Source organism: Colobus angolensis, unplaced genomic scaffold (genome assembly GCF_000951035.1).
Source record: "Colobus angolensis palliatus isolate OR3802 unplaced genomic scaffold, Cang.pa_1.0 Scaffold13, whole genome shotgun sequence".
In the NCBI taxonomy this organism is placed as follows: Eukaryota; Metazoa; Chordata; class Mammalia; order Primates; family Cercopithecidae; genus Colobus; species Colobus angolensis.
Window position 1 is genome coordinate 18,673,409 of NW_012114252.1, and position 27,806 is coordinate 18,701,214.

Consider the following 27,806-nt stretch of genomic DNA (forward strand, 5'->3'; position numbering starts at 1 on the left):
CCCGAACACCCCCCACCTGCCGCCCCACAGATCCCCCGCCTGACGCACCACAGACCCACAACCTGACACCCTACAGATCCCAACCTGACGTCCCACAGACCTCCCCCCGGTCTGCTGCCCCACAGACTTCCCGCCGCCTGCTGGACCACACCCCACACTTGACTCCCTCCACACCCCCAACCTACCACATCTCATTCCCCCACCCCCATGCCAACTCCCCCACCAACCCCCACTGCCACCCCACACACTTCCCACCTAACGTCAACCCTGAGGCTCAGCCGCTAAGCCGGAAGCTGGCGCCAGAAGATGCCGGTTCCGCCAGCTGCTGGCCGCGCAGGCGCAGGACAGACCCGAGGCCGTGCCGTCACTGGGCTCTAGCACGCCGGCGCAGCCAGGCTCGCGATGGGAGGTGGGAGGGCCGGCAGCCCCACGGGGCAGGGGAGGCGGGACCTGGAGCATCCTGGTTAGGGTCTTGAGTACACACGGCTCCTATTGGCCTCAGCAGCAGATGCTCTTTGCAAGCAGTTGATCCGCACGCCAGCGGATTTTGTCTTGAGGGAGACCTAAGATCACTTTGTGCCCTGGCTAGTGATAGCCTCTAATTCTTCTTCTCTGTACGTGAAACAATGGTAACTATACTATTTCGCTGCTTGTGAAAGCTCCCAAGAGAGAACAGGGCATCCCCCCACCTCCAAACGTCGGTTGTTTCATTTACACTTTTAAAAAACAGGCTTTTGCAAACTATGTAGAGCTGGTTTTTTTTTTTTCTTTGTTTGCTACTGTAGTCTGAGTTCTCTTAATACAGAAATAATACATAACAATACATAATTTACAATACAGAACCGTTGCATGACCAGAAATCAACTATGGACTCTTCTAGTATCTGTTTAAGGATTAAAAATAAAGTTATCTACAAACCTTTATTGAGCACCTATTATTATATAGTAATGGTGCTAGATATTCAGGGTGGGAAGATTAAAAACAACCCCAGTTTTTATGTTCCAGGAGCTGTTGGTTTCCACCGAAGTTTTGCTGTGGTCTGTCCTCTTTCGCCATGGAGAAGTGAGAAGTTATTCATAAAGAGTGGTGGGAACAACTTTTAGAACTATTTTATTTTAGCATAAAATACTGCTTTACGATAAAACAAATTTTCTTGCAATGGGCCCTGATAAAACATATTAGAGCTGTTAAGTGCCTTAGAGGTAGTGTAAATTATAAAAATCTCGTTTTTCAAAACTGACACATTTAATTCAGTGCTAGTTTGTAGTGGAGCTAGAACTTAGGGTTCCGTCTAGCCCAAGAACATTCAGTTATTTACTTTGTATGTCTAATTGACCTAAGTAGCCTGAATATCTAAACTCATCTGTGATGTTATAAAGTCTCATGATACTGTTTTGTGAGTATCTACTCTTCAATTTAGTTATCAATTTATTTTGGAGGAAAAATGAATACTGTTAAGGTAGAGGAGCCTCCATTTGCCCATCTTATGAATACCTATTCGTGTACATCTGTACCTTGTTCAACCTCTACTGAGTTCCTACAATGTCAGAAGCTGGACTCTGTATTAGTTACATGAGAGGAACTATGAATTATGAAACCAGCAAACTCCAAATTGATTCAAAGCCCAGTCTCCATTTTATCATGTTATTTTAGTTGCTTGGTTCAAAGACAATCAAGGGTTTTTTTCACTAAGTATCTTCTAGAGTTGCCATGATTATTAATTTACTTATGTAGGTGGTATACTTCAGTGCTTGGCACTTACTCGGTAATCGACATTAGGAAGCTATGAATCAAGAACCCAGCTTTGACCTGGAGCTCTCGATCTGGCAGCAAGACATATATGTTCAACAAAAACACCACCACAGGCCGGGCCCGTGGCTCCTGCCTGTAATCCCAGCACTTTAAGAGGCTGAGGTGAGCAGATCACTTGAGGTCAGGAGTTCGACACTAGCCTGGCCAACATGGTGAACCCCCGTCTCTACTAAAAACACAAATATTAGCTGGACGTGGTGGTTGAGTGCCTATAATCTCAGCTACTCAGAGGCTGAGGCAGGAGAATCGCTTAAACTCGGGAGGCGGAGGTTGCGGTGAGCCGAGATCTTGCCATTGAACTCCAGCCTGGGCAACAGAGTGAGACTCCATCTCAAAAAAAAAAAAAGAAAAATACAAAATTAGCCGGGCGTGGTGGCGCATGCCTATAATCTCAGCTACTCAGAGGCTGAGGCAGGAGAATCGCTTAAACTCGGGAGGCGGAGGTTGCGGTGAGCCGAGATCTTGCCATTGAACTCCAGCCTGGGCAACAAAAGCGAAACTCCGTCTCAAAACAATAACAAAACAAAAACAAAAATTAGCCGGGCGTGGTGGCGGGCTCCTGTAATCCCAGCTACTTGAGAGGCTGAGGCGAGAGAATCGCTTGAACCTGGAAGGCGGAGGTTGCAGTGAGCAGAGATCACACCATTGCACTCCAGCCTGGGCAACAAGAGCCAGGCTCCGTCTCAAAAGGGGGGAAAAAAAAGAAACCCACAAATTTATGAAATATCCTCTGTATATACAAAATAGGGGACATAGAACAAGGAAAGCCCAAGGGAGGGGGAGGCACACATCTGTAAACAAACAAGTGTGTACACTTCAGTGCACAGGGGGGTTGACAGCAAAGCTAATGAAGCCCCAGTTTCAAGGGCCCATTTTTGTGGTGAACACTTCCAAGGCCTTGAGAGGGGCCCTAACGAGGTGTTCCCATGGTCGTGTACCTCGGTAAAATTTGCAAAAATAAAATAATTTTACACTATTTTTCTTTAAAAGGGCTCTCCAAATGGCACAAGGTTCAGGCCTCACAAAACCTGCATTCGCCCTTGGCAGTCCACTCTGGTAGGGGTAAAGGGAGAAAAACAGAAGCGCTTTAAAGCCTGGACCTCACTGCGACACTCTTAACAACCCTATCAGGTAGAACAAATTCCTCCGCAAACCTGCGGTTTGCAGAGCGATGACTCCCGAGCTCATCGGGTCAGGCACCTCTTCACGGCGGAGGACTGAGGTACGTAACTGGAGGGACTCCTGGTGCTCGGCGGAGGGTTGAAGGCCAAGATCCCCAGGTCGTGGAACAGGGAACCGGGCCCACGCCGCCGAGGTATCTTTTCCGTCCGGGCCACCGTCGCAGGGGCTCCCGGGCAGCGGCTTCTGCGCATGCTCGGGTGAGCGGGCAGGGTTCCCACTCCGGGAGCGGAGACGGAGAACAGGTTATGTGGGAGCCGGCGGGGGCATTTGCCGGCGACACCCGAGCGGGGGCCGGAAGTGGGGCCACAGCGCACCGCAGGAGCTCCGGGCTAGACCGTGGCGACGGCAGCGGCCCCTGGGCTGGAGGAGGATGATGAGGAGCGACGGAAGCGACGCGGGGGTACGCTGCTGCGCGGCGCCCGGTTTCGTGCCCGCGGCCGACTGCCCAGCCTGTCCGCGAGTCTGAGTAAGTGCGGCTTGGGGACCCCGAGCCCGCGGGGCCCGAGCGCCGGTCCGCGCCTTCTAGGAGGGTCGTGGGGAGCCGCCGGCTCCTCAAGACAGGCGCGAAACCCTCCCGGGAGGCCGTGGGGGGGAGCCCCGGGGCCAGTGCGGCTTCCCGGAGGGGTCGTGAGGGGGCCGAGCGCCGGGGACTGTGGAGGACCAGCCCGGGGCGCCGTTCGGTTCTGGGCTGCAGCCCTGCCCCTACTCCGCTCACCCCTCACCAGGGGCAGCAAACTGAAGCCACATACCTGTTTTGGAAACTTAAGGTGCGCGCATTGCCAGAGGCTCGCCGGGTGTCGTTTTGTAATTGGAACCTAAAACGTATCTTGGTGTTCTGTGTCAATTGCATTGTCAAAAACCTACGATCTTTAAAATCCAACCCTCCTCTCCCCCACAGACGTGAAAAGTAAAATAGAATAATTCCAGCTACTAGGTTGGAGAAAGGGAGAGTCCCAATCTAATCACGCCGGTAGCAGGGTTAGACCTGTGAATATCAGGGCAGGAAGTTCTGGGGTATTCAGGAAACATCAAAAAAGCACCCCATACAATCGAAGTCAGTTTTGCTGTAGATTTTAGTCAACATTTAAGTAAAATGAATTACTAGTGTTACTGCCCAAGGTATCAAAACCAAAAAATGTCCGTCCCCATTTAACAACTCTTATTTATGTTTACTATCTGATAGTAACTGGATAGAGAGAGATGAGTATATTGGCTTTGTGTGTTGGTATTGGATTTTCACTGATCTCTTTTGACGGGAGAGGGTTCGTGGATCAATACTTATTTGTATGCATGCTTAGGGAAATCACTCGTCTTTGACTAAAATACCAAATTTTATTTCACTGTGTAAGATTTCGTGATTGCCCATTTAGTGTTAATGCCATGAAATCCTACCTAAGACATCAGCTGCTGAATTAAATAATTGTTAATAGAGGCCCACTATGCATGAGGCACTGCTGCATACTAAAAATGTGGAGTTGGATAGGATGAGGTTTCTGTCATCAAGGAACTCACAGCCTGTGTAAGCAGGTTAATTACGCTGTAATAGTAACTTCTGCCACGTAAGTTTGCACAAACTACAGAATATGGAATGGATGGCAGGAGGGAGTAGGGGTCCAAGGAAAGCTTTTTGGAGGATCTACTAGCTGAGTTTGGTTTTAACAGAAAAAGAGTGCATTGCTCTGATTACTTCTTGTATTCGGATACGGTAGCCTCTAGGGAATTATGTCCATTATTTAATCCAGGACTAATAGGACTTCTAGTTGTCCTTACTTTCACATACTCTGCTATAGTAGATAATTAATTTAAATTTTGTCTCATAGAAGTAGCTGCACTTAACACACTGTTACATTTTATCTCAACAGTATTTCAATTTAATCTTTCATCCTCCTTTTACATATGAGGAAATATATATTTAGAGAGGCTAAGTGAGTTGGCAAAAGCTACCTATCTATTAACAACAGACCATGACCCAAAACAGCGTCTCCTTTCCATTGCACTACACTGCCTCCGATTGATAGTTAACTTGGAATGATGAAAGCAAGCCAGGTACCTACAGGTAGCTCTTGGCACACTGCCCTCTTCTTGGGCACGTCAAAGGCCTCTTGGCATGTGAATGAGAGGGTTTACTAACCAAATTGCCCTGGGCTAGCAGTGTAACTTAGTGATAGGTACAGGAAGCTGTTGGACTGACATTTTCCCATGATCTGTCCTCATAACTTATCTCAGGGGAATCTATTTCTGTTTCTCTGTTTAATGTATTACTCAGATTTTGAAGTCTTTCTAATCCTTGTTTAGTTGCGTCAGGAAAGTCTTAAGACCTTTAAATAGCTTTTTGTATGTGTGTGTAAACTTAAAAAGCGCTCCAGTTCTTCTAATGAAGATAGTTTTCCTCAAATGACAGATTTTGCAATCCATTATTACATTTTATGTTTCTGTTTCACATGGTGTTAACTCCTACAACAGTGAATTCTGCTGAAATCCCTTGCAAAGATGTAGTATTTCCAGTACATGGACTATAGGCATTGATGAGCTAGCCTGAGAGTCTAGATACTTCTAGTAAGGCTTCTCGTTGTACTTACTTTGGCATACTTAATGTTGTATAACACTGGTTTTATACAAAACAAATATTCTGAGTTTCATCCATCTAGTTTATAGGTAAAGTTTTAGAACATTGCCCATTTATAAATTGGAAACTTTGTGAATTTCATTATCAGTCTAACATCACTACAGTTTTAGGCTTGTGGTTTTTTTTTAAACATTTCAGATATTTATAATCTCAGAACAAATTGTGGTTGGCTTCCATAGTAACAATAATCTCTCATTTTACTTCTGCCAGAGTTGACTCTATTTGCCAAGAATTTCAAGCACGAAAAAGCTACTAAGTTGCTGCCTGGTATAATTTTTGAGCTATCTGCTCATACAGATTTAAATCCTAGTTTAAAATGCTGTCTGAACTATCCAGATATTATCCAGCATCTCCATAGGCAGTTACTGTTCATTTGTCCCATAGGACTATCAATACACACTTTTTCATTATTGATGGCATGTGGGTAACCATTAGGGAAATAGATAATTCATTCTGTGGTGTCACCAACACCTTGATAGCAGCTATTTGTGTTTCCATTTTAGCTGTGCAGCTGGCATGGTTTCTTAACTTCCCAATGCTTAACAGAAGAGGAGAGAGATTGATGTAAGAATACTGAATCTGAGTTCCACATTACTTCACATGTGATTGGAAGCTGTGATTCACCCAGAGTAATTAATGAGCACCAGGGGATGTGGGGTCCTCATTCTCTGCTGGGATGTGGATGTTGGCATTGACACATGAACGCCCTTTCCACTTTTTACAGTCTTCACTTGAACCTGCACGTTGTTCTTTCCACTTGTAGGCATCTTTTTTTTTTTTTGATGTATGAACTGTTTTTATTTTTAAACAAGCTGTTCCCAAAATTATCAATTTAGGATGAACTTAAAGACCTTTAAAGAAATAATAGTACATTTATGACTTAGGACTTTTTAATTGTATTTGAAATTGTTTAGCCTTTTGCCAAATTGTTTTTGGGAAATTTGTTGTAATTCACCTATGGGTAATGCATTTTTTTGTATTTTTAAAAGATCACTTGCTAGTGGCAGAATCCGTAACTCAATATACAATATGCAATACAATGTACACTTTTTTTTTGAGGAGGAGTCTCACTGCATCACCCAGGTTGGAGTGTAGTGGCAATGATCTCAGCTTGCTGCAACCCCGACTCCTGGGTTCAAGTGATTCTCGTGCCTCAGTCTCCCTAGTGGCTGGCATGTGCCACCATGCCCGGCTAATTTTTTATAATTTTTAGTAAAGATGGTGTTTTACCATGTTGCCCGTACTAGTCTCAAACTGCTGGGCTCAGTCAGTCCACCTGCCTTGGCTTCCTAAAGCCCTAGGATTACACGCATGAGCCACACGCCTGGCCCAATGTACGCTTTTTAATTAAAAGTAATTAGAATAACTAGAATTTAATTTGTAGGGCAGTTCTGACCTTCATTAAAATACAATTTTTATTGTAAAATGATATCTATGATATAGTAGATTTTGTCTAGTTTACTCTCCTACTAACCTTATGGCAATAATTAAAATGTATTACTATACTCTTGAGTTTCAGTTCTTGATATATTTAAGTTTTTATTTATTTTTAATTTTTGGAGAAATTATTGGGTAAAAACTTTAAATATATTTGTGTAATAATGCAGAAAGGATTTAAATAAATGTAATATATCTTTCTTAATTTGAAGATGGCAAGTCTCTGGGGCGTAAGGCAATACAGTTATATGGTTAAATAGTGTGTAACAGTGGTCTCAGATACCTTTACATTTTAGAAATGTAAAGGTCCCAAAGATTTTTTTGTATGTATGTGGGTTATGTAGATATTTTTTGGAAGTTTATAAAGTGTATACATTAAAACTGGAAGTTTTAATTCATTTAAAAATAGCAGTGGTAAGTTCATTACATACTCACATAAATAAAATTTTATATAAAACAATTTTAATTACAAAAAGTAGAGATGTGGGATTATATTTTTGTAATTTAATGTCTGCCTCATAGAAGGCAGGTGGATTATTGGGCTCTTTAAGTGAAACGTGAAGGAAGTGAGGCTCACACAAATTTGTCGTTGTAAAGGGAAGAGTATTGTAATAGAGAACTGTGGATACTCTTTGGTGCGACTGACTCCATCACTCAACAGGAGGTTCTTCCTTAGAGGTCAGTTACATCATGCCATCTGAAACCTACATCAGAGAAATTTTTGTCTCTTGTTACATCAAAATCTATTGATTTGTAGTGAATTTTTTACTCATGTTTGCTTGATTTTGTGACACCATTCATTGGTCATTTGGAATATGTTGGTTTATTGAGTTATGCAGATTCTTCCAAATGGTGACACATTTAATATTAATAGATTACCACAGTGCCATCAAAAAGGTCTCTTAAGTGTTGAGGAGCTATTGGCAACCTCATTCATTTTCTAGTAAATATCTGCCAAACCTCTAAGTCTGAACAACCATAGTTTGTCAGTTGTCTTTTTAAATAAAAATGTTGTCACCTGAACAAAGCAGCTAGTTCAGCTCACAATCCAAATGTATTTCAATACACAGCACAACATGCTTTATGTGCACTTCCAATTTTGTCACACATTTATCACACAATGTGTTAAAAAGATGTGTACTTGTTAGTTAAGATAAAGTAATTTTTACTACTTCTTTGACATTCTTAAGTGAACTGGATTATTTCCTCATTTTCTGTGAGCTCATGGTGATAAAGAATACAGTGACTCCAACATGTGAGGCCACTACCTTGATTCTTGTAAAGGCACCAGCAATTTTCCCCATCATTGCTTATGTACCGTTAGTGCACATGTCAAACAGTGAGAAAGGTAAATGACATTTTAGTATTATTATGAGCATAATATTGATCTTATGAACCCCATTAGAGGGTCTTGGAGACCCTCAGGTTTATGACCACCTTTTGAGAACCACTGGCATAGAAAGATCTCAGATTTCATAGAACCCTCAAAGTCCATCCAGTTTAACAGCTCTAAATTCCTCTCTGCTATCCTTGCCAAGTATTTATTTAGATTATGCTGAATACTTGCAGTTTCTGTGAATAATTGTGCTAAATGAATAAAAATAAGTGTCACAGACAGCTGTTTGATGGAAAGTAATAGAGATTCTTAATCCTGTAGTTATGCTTTGTCCTGCTTTTAAAACATTGCATAAGTTTCACTTGGTTTCTCTAAGTAATCAACCTTGATGAAATCCAGAGACTACTAAAATTTTGTGAAGGAAAGATATAGCTAAGGTTTTGATTTTCCTTTGCTGTTTGTAAGGACAATTGTCATCTTTCTTTGATTTTTCTTTGCTCTATAATTAAATGAACTTATGTTAGATATATGTAGTTATCTGTATACATGTCTGTCTCCTGAGTAGCTCAAGAGTCGCTTGAACGTTACTGAGTAGATCACAAGCTACTTGAGAGCAAGGGCTGTATAGTATACTAGGATGCATTGGAATCTGATGACCATCTCTTCCAGAAGAGGCTGGAAAATCAACTATAGGCCTCCTTCAGTGGTGCATGCTGGATTTCATAACTTCCCTGGGAGCCTGCAGTGATATTCTGAGGACTCATTCCATTCATGGTGGGCATGACTTCAATATTGATCTATTTTTTTAAAGCATCAGTTTATAAAATAGTTATTTAAATTAAATAATTTTCCTTAAAAATGGAACCGTTTGTGATCCTCCAGGTACCTGTATGAACATAGGAGATGATTAGTGCACATCAGATAAGCGTAGCCATCACTCATGCCATTGCTGACTTACCATTCAGCTAACACTGTTAGCCAGCAAGGTGATGTGAGAGCTTTACAGTTCTAGACTGCTCTTATTTTTAGTCTCAAATTGTTTATTATATACCAATAATGGACTTAAATTTAGAGACAGTAAGTAGGGAGCATTAGAGGTGACTACAACAAGCCAATTAGGACCGTAAATCCTCAAGATGAGCACCATATCTTAAATTGCATCAGATGATCAAACTACTTATGTAGTATAGCAGGATGTCACTAATACGACAAAACCATTCTTTTAAAAGGAAAACAGTCGTATCTAATTTATACCGTACATGATAATAAAGATTAGTCATGCTTTCAGTAGATTAGTTTTTGAGACACACTCACTAATACCAATGTGACACTTCAAACCACTTCATTTAGAAAGCACAAAAGTTATTTCTAAGGTTGATTTTTTTTTCATTCAAATACAAGACTGGTACAGGTTATAATAAACTGTAACACTTAAATCTTATTAGCTATATATCCTGGGTTTTTAAAAAATACATTTGTTTACACATCATGCTTTTTTGTGTGCATAATTAGCATAAAGCCTGCAAAATGTTGGGAAGGGAGCAGGATGCGTTTAGTTTTGGATAAGTTTGAAATATCAGTGAAGCATCAGGTACGTGAGGAACAGGTAAATTAAGATTGTAGATGAAGAGTAGACTTGTAGATTGGGAATAATTTATACACAGGTGTGATAATTGGCGCCATGAAAAGGAATGAAATCACTGAGGGAAAGAACGTAATAACATAAAAGAGTGGAGAAGACCTTGGAAAATGCCTGCTTTTCGGGTGGAAAATGCTTGCTTTTTGGGGTATAGGGCAGAGAGAAACAGCAATTTGAGTATAGAGGAGAAGCCAACAGCAGATGACACTTTGAGGGTCTGGTGTTGCAGTGTGGATTGAGAAAAATCCACTAGATTTATTTTAAAGTGAAGTTTACATTTTATGAGAGATCATTATGGGAACTCAGCAAGTTCTCAGATAGTAAATGGTTAAGGAGTTACTGGGGGTGATTAAAACCACAGATTGGTGGATTTTAGAAATGTTTGACATGTAATACCAGATCTGATAACACAGCAAACAGAAAATTGAGTAATGGGACTGTGATGTATTCATTTAAGATGTAGACACAAGGTTAAAAATACATACAATAATGATGTAAAAGAAGACTGGAAGATGAGAAGTTATTGATTATCTACATTTCTGTATTCTACATAGAACAGGTCTGATGGGCTTTCCCACTCAGCAGCCCTTCTAGTTGATATAAGTTTGAGTGCATTAAATGCATCCTTTTTCCTGATTTTTATGATGCTAAGATCTTCTCAGCAAATGGATTTCACATGCAGAAGAACCTGACAAATAATACATCTCTTCTGAAGACACGTTTTATAAGTGTTTTACCACATAGGACATACTTGATTGCCTCACTCATTCTTCATGACTAGTAGCAGTGGTCTTGGGGTCAACTGGACATTGATGCTCACAAGACCCAGTAGACTGTAGTGAACCATACTGTGCATCAGCCTCTCTGCTTTTTTGAAAACCCAACATGTCAGTGTTAGGTATATTGTTCCCAGATGATAGCTCAGGTCTAGTGGAAAATGACACAAGGGTAGGAGTGAGCGCCACCCCTGCTTAGCTGCTTCATGCTCCACAGGAAGCAGTGTCTTTTTGTAATAGCATATGAGTATAGCATCCAGGACTAAGCAAATGACAAGCCAATTACAAGTCATATTCGATTCAGAAAAGCCCCTGTTTATACTTCCCACTGGGCATGTTTAGCCCTGCTCACTGTGCTCTCAATCCAGATGTAGCTCATCAGTAGGAGCCATTTTTACTACACTGTTGCTTAGAAACACAACTGATATCCCACCTTTATCAGGTTTCCAGGGAAACAGTGCAGGAAGGTTAAGGAGAGGTCGTTTTTTATCTGAAGAGGGAGAAAGATTTTGTTAACCCTTTACTCACACTAATTTATTGACAAAATAAATAGAAAACATAATGCTGGCTGTAGGATCCATGCAGTCGACTTTAATTATTAGAGGCAGTGTTTGTTTTTATTGACTGTCATAACATCTGGATATGAAGTTATTTTTACATCTCAGCAGATGGTGCATGGTAATTGTGCTTTGCTGCTACTTTTCAGCAAATTCAGTAAATTAAAAATCCTTCCTGATATTGTTTACTTGTCCTGATTCCTTTAAGATCATCTTTGAGATGGAACTATCATTCAGACTAGGGAACAGAGATGATTAGCAAGCGGAGTTAGCTAAAAGTAAGGCAATCTGTGAGTGGAGTTCTTACTCTAAACCACCAATGTAAGAATATCTTAAAGAGAAAACACACCCATACTCACGCACTCCACTATCCCAGAGCAATTTTTATTAACCTGTTCTTAACAATGACTCCCATTTGATACTACTGAAGATGAATTGACTTTTATTCCGACTTCTGTAGTCCAAGAACTCATTGTAAGATTATGATTGTTTATCACAAAACAGTTTAGTTAATGTGACTTTTCAGGAATGTTTTGTGGAAAACTATAAGTTTATCCCTTATTATTCCTAGCCAGTAAAAGACCCAAACAAATATGCCTCTTTTTCTGATGTTGTTTTAAACATATATGCCCACTGTTCAGAATACTTTTATTTTTTAAAATAAATGTAATAATTTGTATATGTAATTAGATTATTTAAAAAATGTTTTAGTCATAAGTATATATAAAGTGCTGTACTAGACATTAGAGATACAATAGTGAAAAAAGAGAAATACACTTCCCAGCCTTATAAATGTTAATTCAGTATTGTTTGCTAAAATTACATGTTAAAGGCTCCTAAAACACAAATAACTTTTCAAAGTTCATAAGTTGGAAATTTATGTAAATTGATACAAATGTAAATGTAAAATTCACATTGTAAATTATGCTTTATTCATATATTTGGAGCTATTTTATCTGATTTTATAATAATTTTTTAAGTAAGAACTAATTTGAGCAGAACACATTAAGAAAGTAGTAGAGCCAGAAATACTAGTCAGAAAAGCAAATACAGTTAACGTGTCTATAACATTTGTGAATGATCTTATTATTAATCTTACTTGATACTAATGACCAGCCTTATAGGTAAGCGTTTAAAAAACTCTCATTCTACTGAAAAGGCAGTTGAGACTGGAGATAGGTGATAAGTAGTTATTCAGGGAGGATATGATACTGTAATAAAACTTGCTACCACTGGGTGGCAGTGTTGATTTCTGGGAAATCAGAGAAAAATGGTTTATGTTCAAAAAGGTTCAGTTCATTTGAATAATTCAAATGTAAAAGTCTTTGTTTAGTGAAATAATAGTAAAAAATCAAATTTGTTAAATCATCCAACTCATTATTTGTATAATCAGTCTATAACTTCTTTATAGCAGTTTGGTTAGTGGGAAAGAAGGAAATGTATTTTTAAAAATTCAGTAAATAAGCATAAGTAGATGAATAGTATATAAGAAAATTTGTAACATATCTCAATTCTTTTGCCTGTTTAAGACAACATGTATAAACCTTTTGAAAACAAAAAATTCTCTTTTAATAGTTTTTCTTTACTTTCTTTATATCAGTTACATATTTTAGTAATCTTTTTAAAAATTGTTCTCCAGTGAGTCATTTTACTTTATTTATTTCTGGTTCTCAGAGGATTTCTGTGTATTTGTTTCACACTGAACCGTCAAGTATTTATTGCTTTATCAATACATTTTAGCAGTCTATTGACCCCAGGATGTGAAACTTCAGTAAAGAGTATATAAAAGATACTACTGATCTCGTGACACTAGCAATATGATATTTATTTTTAATTAGATATGAAAGATAAATCATTAATCATTTTCTTAAAAATAATACAATATTAGAACCTAGTGTTTAAGTAAATTATTTAAGTTTAGTATTAAAACTTTGAGGTAGAGGGGGGATACTTTTATTCTTTTTTTCCCTAGTTGTTTTTTTAATTTTGTTTTGTTTTGCCCAATTCCTTGTCCTAGTTTCTTTAGTTTTTGCTACAGTATATGAAAAAAATTGACAAAGTATATTAGATTGGTCCTGCTATGTTAGAATTTCTGAACTGCCTCTTCAGTTCAATTTGCCCTGGACATACGTAACCTAACAGTAAATGTACCACTGTTAGGAGAATCATGGTTGTTTGCCTCCCAGCTCATCTACATTGAGAGCCAGATGATGGCCAGTCTACTTACGCCCCTGAGCTTGTTTTCTCATTTAAGAAAAAAAAATGACACTATCGCATCAACTTTTTTGGGGGTCATATCAGTGAGAACATATAAATGAAGGTAGCTGGCCGTAAATAAGCACTTTTTAAAAATAAATTAATTTGAAGAATACTAATGTTTCATAAGTAGGACAGTGGAGGGATATGGTAGAACATATGAGAACAGAAAGGACAAGGGAAATTATAGCAGCTACTTTTGTGGATGGACTATACCTATTACCATATTTAACAATTACGTGTGGCCTAGTACCATAGTTTATTATATTATTAATTTTAAAAAAATAATAGATACATGTTGAATTATTAATATTCTCCCTCTCTCTCTCTAGGATACTTACAGAGAGCTACAATGGAAAAGTCCTGGATGCTGTGGAACTTTGTTGAAAGATGGCTAATAGCCTTGGCTTCATGGTCTTGGGCTCTCTGCCGTATTTCTCTTTTACCTTTAATAGTGACTTTTCATCTGTATGGAGGCATTATCTTACTTTTGTTAATATTCATATCAATAGCAGGTATTCTGTATAAATTTCAGGATGTATTACTTTATTTTCCAGAACAGCCATCCTCTTCACGTCTTTATGTTCCCATGCCCACTGGCATTCCACATGAAAACATTTTCATCAGAACCAAAGATGGAATACGTCTGAATCTTATTTTGATACGATACACTGGAGACAATTCACCCTATTCCCCAACTATAATTTATTTTCATGGGAATGCAGGCAACATAGGTCACAGGTTGCCAAATGCATTACTTATGTTGGTTAACCTCAAAGTTAACCTTTTGCTGGTTGATTATCGAGGATATGGAAAAAGTGAAGGAGAAGCAAGTGAAGAAGGACTCTACTTAGATTCTGAAGCTGTGTTAGACTATGTGATGACTAGACCTGACCTTGATAAAACAAAAATTTTTCTTTTTGGTCGTTCCTTGGGTGGAGCAGTGGCTATTCATTTGGCTTCTGAAAATTCACATAGGATTTCAGCCATTATGGTGGAGAACACATTTTTAAGCATACCACATATGGCCAGCACTTTATTTTCATTCTTTCCAATGCGTTACCTTCCTTTATGGTGCTACAAAAATAAATTTTTGTCCTACAGAAAAATCTCTCAGTGTAGAATGCCTTCTCTTTTCATCTCTGGACTCTCAGATCAATTAATTCCTCCAGTAATGATGAAACAACTTTATGAACTCTCCCCATCTCGGACTAAGAGATTAGCCATTTTTCCAGATGGGACTCACAATGATACATGGCAGTGCCAAGGCTATTTCACTGCACTGGAACAGTTCATCAAGGAAGTCGTAAAGAGCCATTCTCCTGAAGAAATGGCAAAAACTTCATCAAATGTAACAATTATATAATGTTTCCCTTTTTGATTATTGCATTGTATTTTGATTTGTGCAGAATGATAAAGAATGTTCCTTTTAGAAGTATGTTATGTCTGTACCTGTCTGAAGAGTGACATTAAACTTTGAAAGGACTTCACTGCTCCTTTATGATATTCCAAATAGTTTTTTACATTTGAAAAACTAATTCTTGGAATTATTTCATACATTTTCATCAAAACTTTCAATGTGGTTATGTATTCATATCTTTAGTTTAATATGTCAGTATATTAGATATTGTTCAAAAGTTTCTTGTTGCTAAAGTGGTGTAATCTGTTACACAGATGAATAGCTAGATGTGGAAAGAGATATGTAAACAAGAAACCTTTGGGTATTATTTCTTAAGTAAATATTGGGACAATCATGGTAAGCAAACTTAGTTCTGTAACTGCATTTTTCACCTTAAAAGTTAAATGAAATGCATGATGGTATTTTATTCCTTGAATTATGCAATGCAACATTTTACATGTAAATAGCACTGGTCATATACTGATGTATATGGTTATCTGGGTTATATCTATTTTTATGTAAACTCTATTTTGTTTTTGGCAAGAAGTGAAATTGAGACCTGTGTGCAGGTCGCCATTGAATTTTGCTCTGGTGAATGCTGAGATCCAGCTTTTTCTTACAAATAAATGGGACCCTGTTTTCCAATATAAATGTACCGTGTTTTTGTTAGGTACAGTCTGGATCATGGCAAGTAGAAATAGAAATTTAGAATTTTACTGCAGCTTTGATGTGCATATTTGAACTTTTTGACATTTGTAACTTTGGTGGCAAAGAGAATTTTAGCTTCTATCGATTTTGTAAGTCTTCAGCTGAACCACTCATAGCAGTCATAGTGAAGATTAGCACTAGTTAGAATTAAATGAGGAAGTCTTTTATCTTTACAGGATTGTACATACTACTTTTTAAGAATTCTCACATTTGATTTTAAGTCCCAGTACCTAGTTATATCTATCCTATCAAAGGCAAGATATCATTTATTGAACTTCTTGAAAATAAAAGTTACACAGTCCAACAACAACAACAACAAAAAACAATGTTCTTGGTTTAATGTTCCAGTTGCTGTGAAATAGAACTCCTACAATCAAAAGACAGTTTTAGGAAGTCTTATTTATTTATTTTAAAAGTTTTACATGTAGGAGTGTGGGAATGAAGGAATTCTGGAGCTTTTTGATACAAAACCTATTACCACATTTAGCAGTTAAATAGCTATAGGTGGGAAGTAGGATTTAGATACATAGAAAAGTAAGAAAATCTTAGAAAAAAGCCCCTTAAAACTTGCAGGATTTACCTTAATAAAAATACATGCTCTGAGTCATAATTGTGCCAAGTTGTTTCATGCAGTCCTCAAAAATTAGATGTAATTGAGCTTTGTGTAATATTATGTCAGCTTTAACATATAATATTTTGAATATTTTAGCTGTATTTAGTGGCTTTCTGCAAGCAACTAGAACAGAGAAATAATGGGTCAATAATGTTGACCTCAATTTAAAACTTTCAATGGAGATAGGGCTAGAAATACTTTTGCCAAATAGCATTCTTATTCACTTTATGCCAGTGTTTAGAAAAAATAAATTATAGCAAGTATGATTTCTAAGAATAATGTTTTTCTATAAATTATTAACTGTAAAAAGTCTCGCTTTTTAAAACAAGTTGGTAATGCATATCATGGAAGGCATATTTTGTATGTATAAATTTACCACAATTAAAGGCTACTTTTCTTGTCAGTCCTTGCTATGTAGAATGACTATTCTAAATATAAATGTATTAAAAAGAAAATACAACAAAATGTATATTTAGACATGAGCTTACGTGGCATACCTTATATTTGTATCATTCTTTAAAGTTTACAAAAAAAACCTTATGTTTTTATGTAATCAGTCATTACACTATGGAGAAATTTATCAGCTTTAGTTCTAAATGTGCTGATGAGGTATAAAAGCTATTTCTTCATCAGTATTTTGCTTTTATGCTGCTTTTTCTTTTTGATACTCCAGGTTGATAAACTATCTTTTTAAATTTTAAGCCAGGACTTCAAAAAGTGTAGAGTACTTGTTTGCCGTCCCCTACCTTCATTCTCTTCGTAGGGTTAAGGAGCCTTTCTTTCTGCAGCTAAGGGCAGAGGCTGTGCCTAGGGCTATACCACATCTTTCTTCAATAGCATCTGTATTTGAGACTGTTTCATTAGATGAGTAAGAGGTGGAAAACAAACTTAGTATCAGGGTCCATGAAGCCCATGGCATCAGTTTTGAAAATATTTCTAGTTTTGTAGCCAAAGCAATTGGTCCTGGTAAAATGAGACTTCTTCAGGAGTCACTCCTTCACTTTGGACCCACAGCTTAGTGAATGGAAGTATATGTACCTATCTTGTGTATTAACTTCTGTCTTATTTATGCAAGAGCAGCTATAGGAGTTTACAAAAGAACTCTAAGTTACTAAGTTACTATAAATTTGGGGATCCTAGAGTGATCTTAAATATGGCAAGATGCAGCTCATTTAGAATAAAATCTCACATCCATTATTTTAAAGGGAATGATTGGGGGGAAAAAACTGGTGAAAAAAATATAAAAAAGAATTCTGCAAAATAAGAGAAAAAATAATTTGTGACAGGTAATAGAATACTAGTGGTATAGAAACAACTAGAAAGAAAAGTGTGACACAGTTTTTACATTTAGATATAGAAAGTAATGAGATTGGTGAAAGGAAATAGTGCAAAACATTTGGACGCAAAGCATTTCTAACAGAAAGTGGCTGTGGCACTTGACATTGCAACTACCCTGTTGTTGCAATGTTTTTGACTTAAAATTGATATTTTCATAAAAATGGTGTTCTGAATTTTGCTACAGGGCTGCTGAAATTTATGATTACCTGTAGACACTTGATAATTACATAGATTACAGCTTGGGTAATATGTCACTGGAGTAATTACGCTATAATATCTGTTGAGAATTCATACCATCTGATGCTTACATGTTTCTTACATTTGTAAGATTTGGCTTGGTGGGAATAGGTTTGGGGGAATTAAAGAGTGAAGGCTGTATTTCATTTTTTATGAATTATCTTTCAAGCTCAGATAGCTTAAGAGCAGTTTAGATTAAGGAGACCCTTTTCTCTTTGAGGATAGGGATAGGTAAGGTAAACTGTAAAAAGAATGTCACAGAAGTCACTTTTTAATTTAAGTCACGGTTGAGATACTGAAATCTTCCACTGATTCTTCTCCTTTCCCTTTTTCCTATTATGTTTGATAATTATATATATTTTTAAAAACTGTGAGAGGAAAAATTAGTCATAAGTAACCCTTTTGGATTATCCACTTAAATTTATGTATTTTCATATTACTCAGGTAAAGATGGAAATGACAGAGCACAGACATTTATTTTTTAAATTGATAGGGTAGAAAATGAAATGTACTTCTGTTTGTTCTTAATACTATGTATATATATACACACATCGTTTTAGCAAATTGGAAATAATATATTCATTTGTATGGCAAGACAAATGCAGTCATCTTAATACCAGTCTACACATTTTTGCCAAATGGCGCAAATATACCTCCATTTATATTTTGTATCTTAAAATGTAGTTTAAACACAGGACTATGTATGAGACACTTTTTTACAAAAAGTGCCGTATATACATATGTAACAGGTGAGTGTGTGTTTACCATAATTTATAATGATTTCTGTCAGTACAGCGTATATGGAAAATTCAAGTTGTTTTTAACATATTCAAGTATGTTCAGTATAAAATAAGTTAATCCCATTTCATAATGTAAATCATTTTTGTTATTTGCCATATTTTATTTGAAGTAATAAAATTTTATAACTCAAATTTGAATGTCATAGTACATTGTGTGCTAACCATGGCAAGCAAACATTTACATTTGTTTTTTACAATAAATTTCTTTTAAAATATACTTTCTATTTTTCTGTACTGACATGCAATAAATTGGTACATTAAAAATTTGATTAATGTCTTCAGATAGTTTGTATTCAGTCTTTTTTAAAAATTGTTAATCTAGAATTTTATGGTAGGACATTAAAGTTTTCTCAATGGTTATGTAAAATTCCTTAATTTATACTGAAATTAATGAATTTTATTCTAGTAATGGTGTGGATAAAAAATAGAAGTTAGATTTATATTTCATTCCCCAGAGAGTATTATCCTCTTACATACATTTAATTTAGGCTCATATGAAAACTATACATGAACCACTGGTGAATGACTAATCCCTAATGTATTTCTTTAGTTAATTGAATCTAGGAATGAATACATTTTAACTTCATAATTATTATGTTGCCTTCAGATTTCATAAAATGCTTTTTTTAAAAATTCTGCTTTTTTTCTCCTCTTGTTTGTATTTTAGTTAATGGTTTTTAATGATCAAAAAAATGGCCTGATACTGACTCAGCCTTTAGGGGCCTGTACCTTGCTTTTGCTAACAGGAGATGTGCACGCTTGAATATGTCAGAATGAGTTGGATCGCAGGGTGTGTATGATGAGTCTTAAATGGTCCCCTGAAAGGGAAGATGAAGAATTCATGTATCGGAGCCCATCTTTGTATGGGTAGATCTGGTGGGAGCTAGGGTCTCTCATGTACTACCCTGAAAGATCGCCAACTTGAATCCCAGGGTGAAGTCGTTTTCAGATGACTGTTCCTTAAGTTTGAAAGATAAGTTTTTTCACATTGCCATTTCACTCTCCAACTCTTTCCTTACATTCCATTACATAACTAAAAAGCATGAACAATTGGATCTGGCTAGAGACTATAACTCCTATCTCACTAAGGGAAGAGGAAGGTAAAGAAATGTTTTGAGTGTCTTCAAATATAAGGCCCAGGTGTTGAATGTGTTAATTGAATCCTCACAACAAACCTTCGAGTGATTTGTAGTCCCATTTTATAAGAAATAGACTCAGTGGTTCAGTCACATGCTCAAGGTTACCTAGAGTGAACCAAGATGTCAATCCAGGTCTCTAATTCTAAATTGAGGACAGCTATTCATTTGCTAATTTACCCAAACAATTTGAAAGTTTTGTTCATGTTGGAATAGATTAGAAATGTTGAAGTGGGTTACAAGTTGATCAGTTATTCAGGAATCCAAAAGAATTGACTGTGAATTGAAATAAGTATTACACAGTAACGTACATGTTTTCAAAGTCATTAAATGTGTGTTTCTGTAGGAAAATCTAGATGTTAGTCTCATAAGAGTTATCCTCTCAAAAAATCTTGGAGTCGTCTTTTTATTCCTGATATTTTGAAACACATCTTGCTGTTTTTCCAATAAGATTTATTTTCCCAACATTTCCACCACTACCGTACCAGTCCCTCAAATTATTTCATAGTAGTCAGCATTTTTATTGGGTGCTTTTTGTGTTCCAAGTATTGTTCTGACTCCTTTTTGTTGTTTATTCTTAATAACTGAATATAAACTGGATCATTGCCCTATTCTTTCTGACTTATCAGAAAAACTCTCTATCATTCCCTATCCAGTGATTTTCAGTGGCTGCATTTCTCAGTAGATCAAAGTCAGAGCTTTCATTTTATAGGGTCCTTTACAAACTAAACCTTGTAAAAGGTCTCTGTTCTTTCTCTTTCCAATCAAACTTACTCCTCTTCTGTTCATTTATTTATATCTGGTGGTTTAACCTCTAGATCCAATACCTCCCTCCCACCTCTCTAGGTCCCTGAGTCCCTGACCAAATTTATGGTAGCTCTACCAATAGTTTTTTTTTTTTTTTCTTTTTCTGAATACCCATTGCACTCAAAGCATTTTGTACTTTGATACTTGATTATATTCAATTCATTTCTTTATAATATATTGTCTTTTGATCTGACAGGAATGTCATGTGATTCCTGTCTTACATAGCACCTGGCACAGTGCTGAGCATGTTGTAGTACTAAATACATTTTCTGTATAGAATGTGCACACTGATTATAAAGTTTGTCCAAACTTTTCCATCTTTAAGAAGAAAAAGACAAAGGTCATTACTTTAATACTTCACATTTCTTAAAGGTTTAGACCTAAAATAGCAACAAACCTGGAAGTTACACACGCACCCCAAAGTAATAATTGAAGTAGAAACATTGGAAGTTACCCATGTAATTACAGCAGTCTACAGAAAATAAGAGGCGCAATAATTGTGCAGGTTGTGTGTTCCTTGAGGGCTCCATCTTAAGCAGAGCAGAAGAGACTGGTAACTGTAAGCTCAGGAAAGAGGAGCAAAGAGTACAGGTAGTGAATGTGGAACGGAGATCAGTGGAGATCAACAAGTGTGGCCGTATCAATAGATCTGGTGTTGGATAAGACAGGAAGAACCAGAAAGTCAGGTGGGCACATTAGTGGAAGGCCAAAGAAGCCCTTGTCATGGGACATCCAGTTTGGGTGATAGTGACTGTGCCAGTTGTGATTTCTTTCCGTCCTTTTTTAACCCTGTAGCCATGGTTCCCTTATTAAAAATTCATCATCACCATTATTTTTAAAACAAATGAAATGACACAGACACTTGAATTAATGTGACACGGGCATTTTTCTTAGTCTTTTGTTCTAGAGCATATTTCTTGAGGTATAAGTGAGTTCCAGGCTCCTCTTTGCAAAGAGCATGCACGCCTCAAAACACAGGACAGACTGCATTAGGGAGGATGTGGGAAGGGCAGAATCTCTGGAGACAGTAAATATTATGGACTATTTGTGCTCTCCCAAAATTCATGTGTGAGACCCTAATCCCCAAAGCGATGGTATTAGGAGGTGGGGATTTGCGAGGCAGTGACCTTATGAGTGTGAAGGAATGAGGGCCCTCATGAAGAGAGCTACTCCTACCTCTCTCTGCCATGTGAGGATACAAGGAGATAGCTGTCTGCCAACCAGGAAGAGTGCCCTTACCAGACAGGGTCTGCCAGCACCTTGATCTTGGACTTTCTAGCTTCCAGAAATGTGAGAAATACATTTCTGTTTAAGCCATTTAGTCTATGATACTTGTTACAGCAGCCCAAAGTGAGTAAGCCAATAAACAGTTCTAATTCTTTCTTAAAAGTGGCTCTGGAGATGAATGAGAGCTGATTTAATAATTTTTCAAGCCTGCCATCCCTCCCAGTCTATTACTGTATTTCACCATTACATATATTTGAATATCCTGCCATTAGTCATTAACTACTCATTAACACCTTGAGTTATAGACACACAGACACCAAGTATAGAGTTTCACCCAATAGATTATAAATTTTGTGAAGGTGGGCACAACACTCACTCCTCAATGAAGAGACCAATGCCTTTGACACATAGCTGACATTCAATAAACATTTAATGAATGAAAAATTCCTGCCATACAGAAAATCTTCCACTACATAATGATATTGATGGAAAATATATTAACATTTAAATACATTTGTACTCAGAGTCACTTTTTGCGGGAGTGGAAAGCTCTAGAACTTTCAGTAGTCTCCATTTGCATCACTGCGCACCCCACAAGCTTGTAAAGGCTGCAGTATGCAGTTGGATTAATCTGGGCATTAAACTCAAGGTAGTCATAAAGGTGGTAATGCAGTACAAGGTGATGGTTACACTTATCATTAAAACACAATCATGTAATTAAAATAATCATGTTAATTAAAACACAATCCTTAGAGGTTGGTTTACATGACATTTTGTTTACTGGAATACAAGGTAGTTGGGGTAGGTGGCCAAAATGATGTTTTATGCTGTTTTTCACTTAAAAACAATAGAAGGCTTTTTTGAAGGGAAGAAGAATTTAAATTTTTCCATGTGCAAATTTTACCTTGTATTTGGAATATATATGTTTATAACAATTATTTGTGTTCCATTTTATAAGGGGAGTAGCTAATCTAAAATATAAATCATTTTTGTTCTAATAGTGCAATTTATTTCCTTTATTAGAATAATTGATGCTTAGAGCCTCAAATTCAAGAAAACATATTAATGAATAATTCATTGCCTTCTAATTCTTATTTATGTGAGTAAAGCTGGAAGAGATAAAAGGCAAATCATGGGAAATTTTTCAGAAGAAGGTCATTTTAGCAAAATATACTATCTCCTACTAAGAGATGGAAAAAAAATGCAAGGGAGTAGGAATACTGGAATGGGAGAAAAATATATGCTTCAATTACAATGTAGCTCAGAAAAGAGCACACTTTTTGATCTGCCTTGAGATTAAATAGTCCTATATCATTTTGTTGAATTTCCCTTTCTGCTTGAACCTCTCACTTCTTCCTCTGGAAGTATTAGTAGTCCCTCAATCCGGTCCCTTTTCTTTCTTTTTTCTCCATTCACATTTTTATTGGTGGTATTGTTTTCAATCACAAACTTACAGAAAGTTGGAAGTACAGTAAAATAATTATTTTTAAATCATTGAAAATAACTTCCTGAACTAATGCACCATCACCTGTGAATATTTCCACGTGTATTTATTAAAAATATTCTACACATTCACAATGCAACCATTACAGTCAAGAAATTAACCAATAATTTACTACCACTGAATTCTCAGATCCCTTTCAAGTCTTGCTAATTATCTCATTAATGTCCTTTATATTAACAGGATTGAGTTTCAAACCACAAGTTACATTTAGTTATGAAATCTCTTTAGTTTCTGTATTGGCTGGATAATGGCTCCAAAGTTAGCTGGTTCTAATCCCTGGAATCTGTACATGTTACCTTGTAAGGAAAAAGAGTTTTTGCAGATGTGATTAAATTAAGGTTCTTGACTTGGGAAGATTATCCTGAACTATCTGCGTAGGCTCCTAATCCAATCATAACTGCCATAAAAGAGAGGCAGAGGGAGATGTGACACACACAGAGAGGAGAAGGATATGTGAAGATGGGGGTGGAGACTGCAGTGACGAGACCATGAGACAAGGAAGCCGGGGAACGCTAGCAGCCACAGAAACTAGAAGCAAGGGAAGACTCCTCCCCAGAAGCCTTTGGAGGGGGTGGTCCTCCTGGCGCTTAATTTCAGACTGGTGGCCTCCAGAATGATCAGAGAATGAATTCCCACTCTTTTAATCTTCCAAGATTTTGGTAATTTATTATGGCTTTCATAGGGAGATAATACAGATTTTGGTAGAGGAAATGGGGAAATAGCTTTGGAGTTAGATAGTGAATAAGGCTAGAAGAATTTTGAGACATGTACTACAAAAAGTGTAGATTGCCTTAAAGAGACTGTTGGTAGCAACGTGGACATTAACTGGGCTTCTGGTGAGGATTCAGAAAGAAGTGAGGGGCATGGTAAGAGCGCCTCGATCATCAGCATTTTGGAGAAAGCTGAGGCCTGTAGTCCGTCAGGTAACATTACATGGTTCCTTTTTAATATCACTGGACTCTTTCACTAAAGGTGCTGTGCTTCTTAGGTCCAATAAGAGGAAGACGAGCTGGATATTAGATTAGAATTACCTTATTATAAGGTGTCAACAAGTATACTTTACACATCATAGGAGCCCTGAAATTAAAAAGCCTGCAGTCTAATCTTCACTGTTCCACATATAAAATTAGAAATTTAAATAGAATATGTGGTGAAGCAGCCTCATATTTTCCTCCTTCCTTTCGGATTGTCAAAATAGTGATGCGGTTAACAATTTAATGTCAAGCTATATAAAATGTTTTATTTTTTGCCTACAAATGTGGTTTATATTTCTATCAAATGTCACAGTTTTCTCATAAAAAGTATTTTATTTAATGAGCTTGTAAATATGATTGAACTGCTATTGAAAGAGATTCTTCTGTATAAGAAGTTGTGTGACCTTGGGATGATATATCACCTTTCAGGCCTTGTGAAAAGTGGCTGTTTGGCTCAGTTGGTTCCAGTGGCCGCTTCTAGCAAGGGCTTTTTTTTTTTTTTTGAGACAAAGTCTCCCACTGTTCCCCAGGCTGGAGTTCAGTGGCATGATCTCGGCTCATTGCAAGCTCTGCCTCCTGGCCTCAGCCTCCCAAGTAGCTGGGACTACAGGCATCCGACAGCATGCCTGGCTAATTTCTTCTATTTTTAGTAGAGATGGGGTTTCACCGTGTTAGCCAGGATGGTCTCCATCTCCTGACCTCATGATTTGCCTGCCTCGGCCTCCCAAAGTGCTGGGATTACAGGCGTGAGCCACTGCGCCCAGCCTAGCAAGGGCTTTCTGTGATTCTGAGTATATAGAAATCAAAAGCTATTTTAGATTTCCGTAAGGTTGATCAAAAGTATAGGATGTTTTCTTTAAAATATATGAATTTACTTTGAAAAAGAATGCTCAGTGTAGTACATTATGGATAAATACAAATTCAACTTTTGTTTACCTGGTTCTTTATCCAGTCATAAGGAAAAAAAGACAATTTATCAGCAATGTTTAAATGTATGTGTCTTGGATCAATTTAAATGCTATAGATACTCTGGTTTTATAGTCATATTCTAGAGCAAAGTAAACACTTGGAAGATGGCTATGGCATGGGATAATTCCGTTTTTGTAAAAACAGTTTTTACATCAAACTGTTTTACATCAAACTGTCTCTGTCTCATTAGAGAAGTATCAAAAGAGATAGAAATTATCTTAAACAATGAACTAACTGGAAATTCTGATGTTGAAATGCACAATCACTGAAATGAAAAATTCACTAGACAGGCTTAACAGCAGAATCAAACTGGCAGAAGTAATCAGCAAACTTGAATATCGACTTCATGAAGTTTACATAAACTTGATCAAGACTAGGCAATCTGAAACACAGAGGGCAAAGAAGGAGGAAGAAAAATAAGCAGAGCCTCAGAGAACTGCACCAACATATTCATAATGGTAGTGCCAGAAAGAGAGGAGAGAAAAGAGCAGAGAAAATATCCAAAGAAATCATGACCAAAAATTCCCCAAATTTGATCAAAAGCATCAATCTATACACCCAAGATCAAGGAACTCCAAGTCGGATGAGCACAAAGTGACCCATACCTAGAAACAGCATAGGAAAAGTGCTGAAAAACAAGAGAGAAAACATTGAATGCAGCAAGAGTAGAACAACTCATCATGTATAAGGAAATCCCCGGTAAGATGAACAGCTGACTAATCTTCAGAACTGATTAGTGGAAGACAGAAAGTAACGGTATTAAATATTCCAAGTGCTGAAAGAGAGCTGTCACACAAGATCTTATATTCAACAAAACTTTCAGAAATGAACATGAAGCAAAAGATTCTTAGAAACAAAAACATAATTTTTGTGAGCAGACCCACCATGTGAGAAATACTAAAGGAAGTCATTCACACTGAAAGTAAGTAATCATACATGGTAATTTGAATCCACACACAAAAAAACCAAAAGCACTGGTAAAGATAATTATGTAATTAGAAAAGACAGTATACATGCATATTTCTTCTCTTTTTCTTAAATTATGTAAATAACTTGCATAAAATATATATGCATAATTGTATTATTCAGTCTACAACAAATAAATATGTAATTTGATGATAAAAACAAAGGAAGTGGGTAGGAGCAAAGCTGCCGTGGAATAATGAAATGATGTCAGATAGTAACTTGAATCGTCAGGGGAAAAAATGTGGACCTAAAATGGTAAGTAAGAAGACTGTTATAACAAACTCTATAAATACACTTGCTTTGCTTTTATCTCTAAGTCTCCTTAGTAAATATAAAATTTTATAAAGTAAAATTAAAAGAATTTATTTTGGTTTTGGTTTTATAACATGAGTAGATGTTTATATGTATAACAATATCAAAAGAGGAAAGAGGGAAGAGAGCTATGTAGAAGTTACATTTCTGTATCTCACTGAAATTAAGTTAGTATAAATTTGAAGTAGATAAACTATGATAAGTATGGTAAGTCTTAGATAAACCAATAAGGAAATCACTTAAAAATATATTGTGAGGCCAGGTGTGGTAGCTCTTCTAACCCTTTGAGAGGCTAAGGCAAGACGGTGAATTGAGGCCAGGAGTTTGAGAAAAACTTGGGCAATAGCAAGTCGCCATTTTCTACAAAAAAAAAAAAAATTAAAATTTGCTGGGCGAGGTGGTAGTCCAAGCTACTCCTGTAATCCAAGCTACTCAGAAGGCTGAAGCAAGAGGATGGCTTGAGCTCAGGAATTTGAAGCTGCAGCGAGCAATGATTGTGCCACTGTCCTCCAGCTTGGGCAACCCTGTTTAAATATATATGTATCTTAATATAGTAAATATAGCGAACAAATATATACATAGTGAAAAAATTATTAAAGGAATTGAATTAAATAATGCTACACTCAAAAACATTAATGCAAAGTAAAGGAGTAAAGGAGAAATCGAGAAAATTAAAGATATGAGACATATAGAAAACAAAAACTAAAATGGCAGATATAACTATACCAAATGATAACATTAAATGCAAATGGATTAAATAGTCCAGTTTAAAGTCAGAGATTGCTGACAATCAATTGGTGTGGGCAATAGGATTCAGCAATGTACTCTCTAGAGGACATACTTTATATTGAAAGATACAAATAGGTTTAAAGTGGAATAATGGTAAATGATATAACAAACGCAAACAGTAACTATAAGAAAACTTAAGTGGCTATATTTCTATCAGACACTGTGGTAGGATGACTGAATATTCCCCAGATGAGATGGGGAGATTTTCCTGGATTATCAAGTGAGTTTCATGTAGTAACAAGTCATTATGAGGGTACCAGGATGTCAAAGTGATAAGTTGGAGATATGACAACAGAAGGAAGAGATTGTAGAGATATGAGAAAGGAATTACAAACCAAGAAATGCAGGCAGTTACTAGAAGTTTAGGCAAGTAAACTAATTCTCTCAGAGTTTGCAGGGGAACCAG

The 27,806-nt window shown here is 37.0% G+C and overlaps 2 protein-coding genes across 7 annotated transcripts in view; one reads left to right on the top strand and one right to left on the bottom strand.

Moving 5' to 3' along the window:
• LIG4 (ligase IV, DNA, ATP-dependent) overlaps positions 1–3,169 on the bottom strand; it is a 10,843-nt gene extending 7,674 nt beyond the window's left edge. For 2 of the 6 annotated variants that reach the window (XM_011933875.1, XM_011933871.1), the window contains exon 1: positions 256–307. The gene's annotated coding sequence lies outside the window, so the exon portion shown is untranslated. Of the gene's footprint in view, positions 1–255; positions 334–2,966 lie in introns of those variants that run through there. The other 4 variants (XM_011933872.1, XM_011933870.1, XM_011933874.1 and 1 more) reach the window with 4 other exon arrangements.
• A 10-nt stretch (positions 3,170–3,179) lies between these two features.
• Positions 3,180–18,997, top strand: ABHD13 (abhydrolase domain containing 13). Its single transcript, XM_011933877.1, has 2 exons — positions 3,180–3,460; positions 13,954–18,997. The coding sequence occupies exon 2, from the start codon at positions 13,974–13,976 to the stop codon at positions 14,985–14,987; it is 1,014 nt and encodes a 337-aa protein (XP_011789267.1). The 5' UTR covers positions 3,180–3,460; positions 13,954–13,973; the 3' UTR covers positions 14,988–18,997.
• The last annotated feature ends 8,809 nt before the right edge of the window (positions 18,998–27,806 follow it).

Coding starts and splice junctions, on each gene's coding strand:
- ABHD13 (XM_011933877.1), top strand. CDS start 13,974: ATGGAAAAGTCCTGGATGCTGTGGAACTTTGTTGAAAGATGGCTAATA.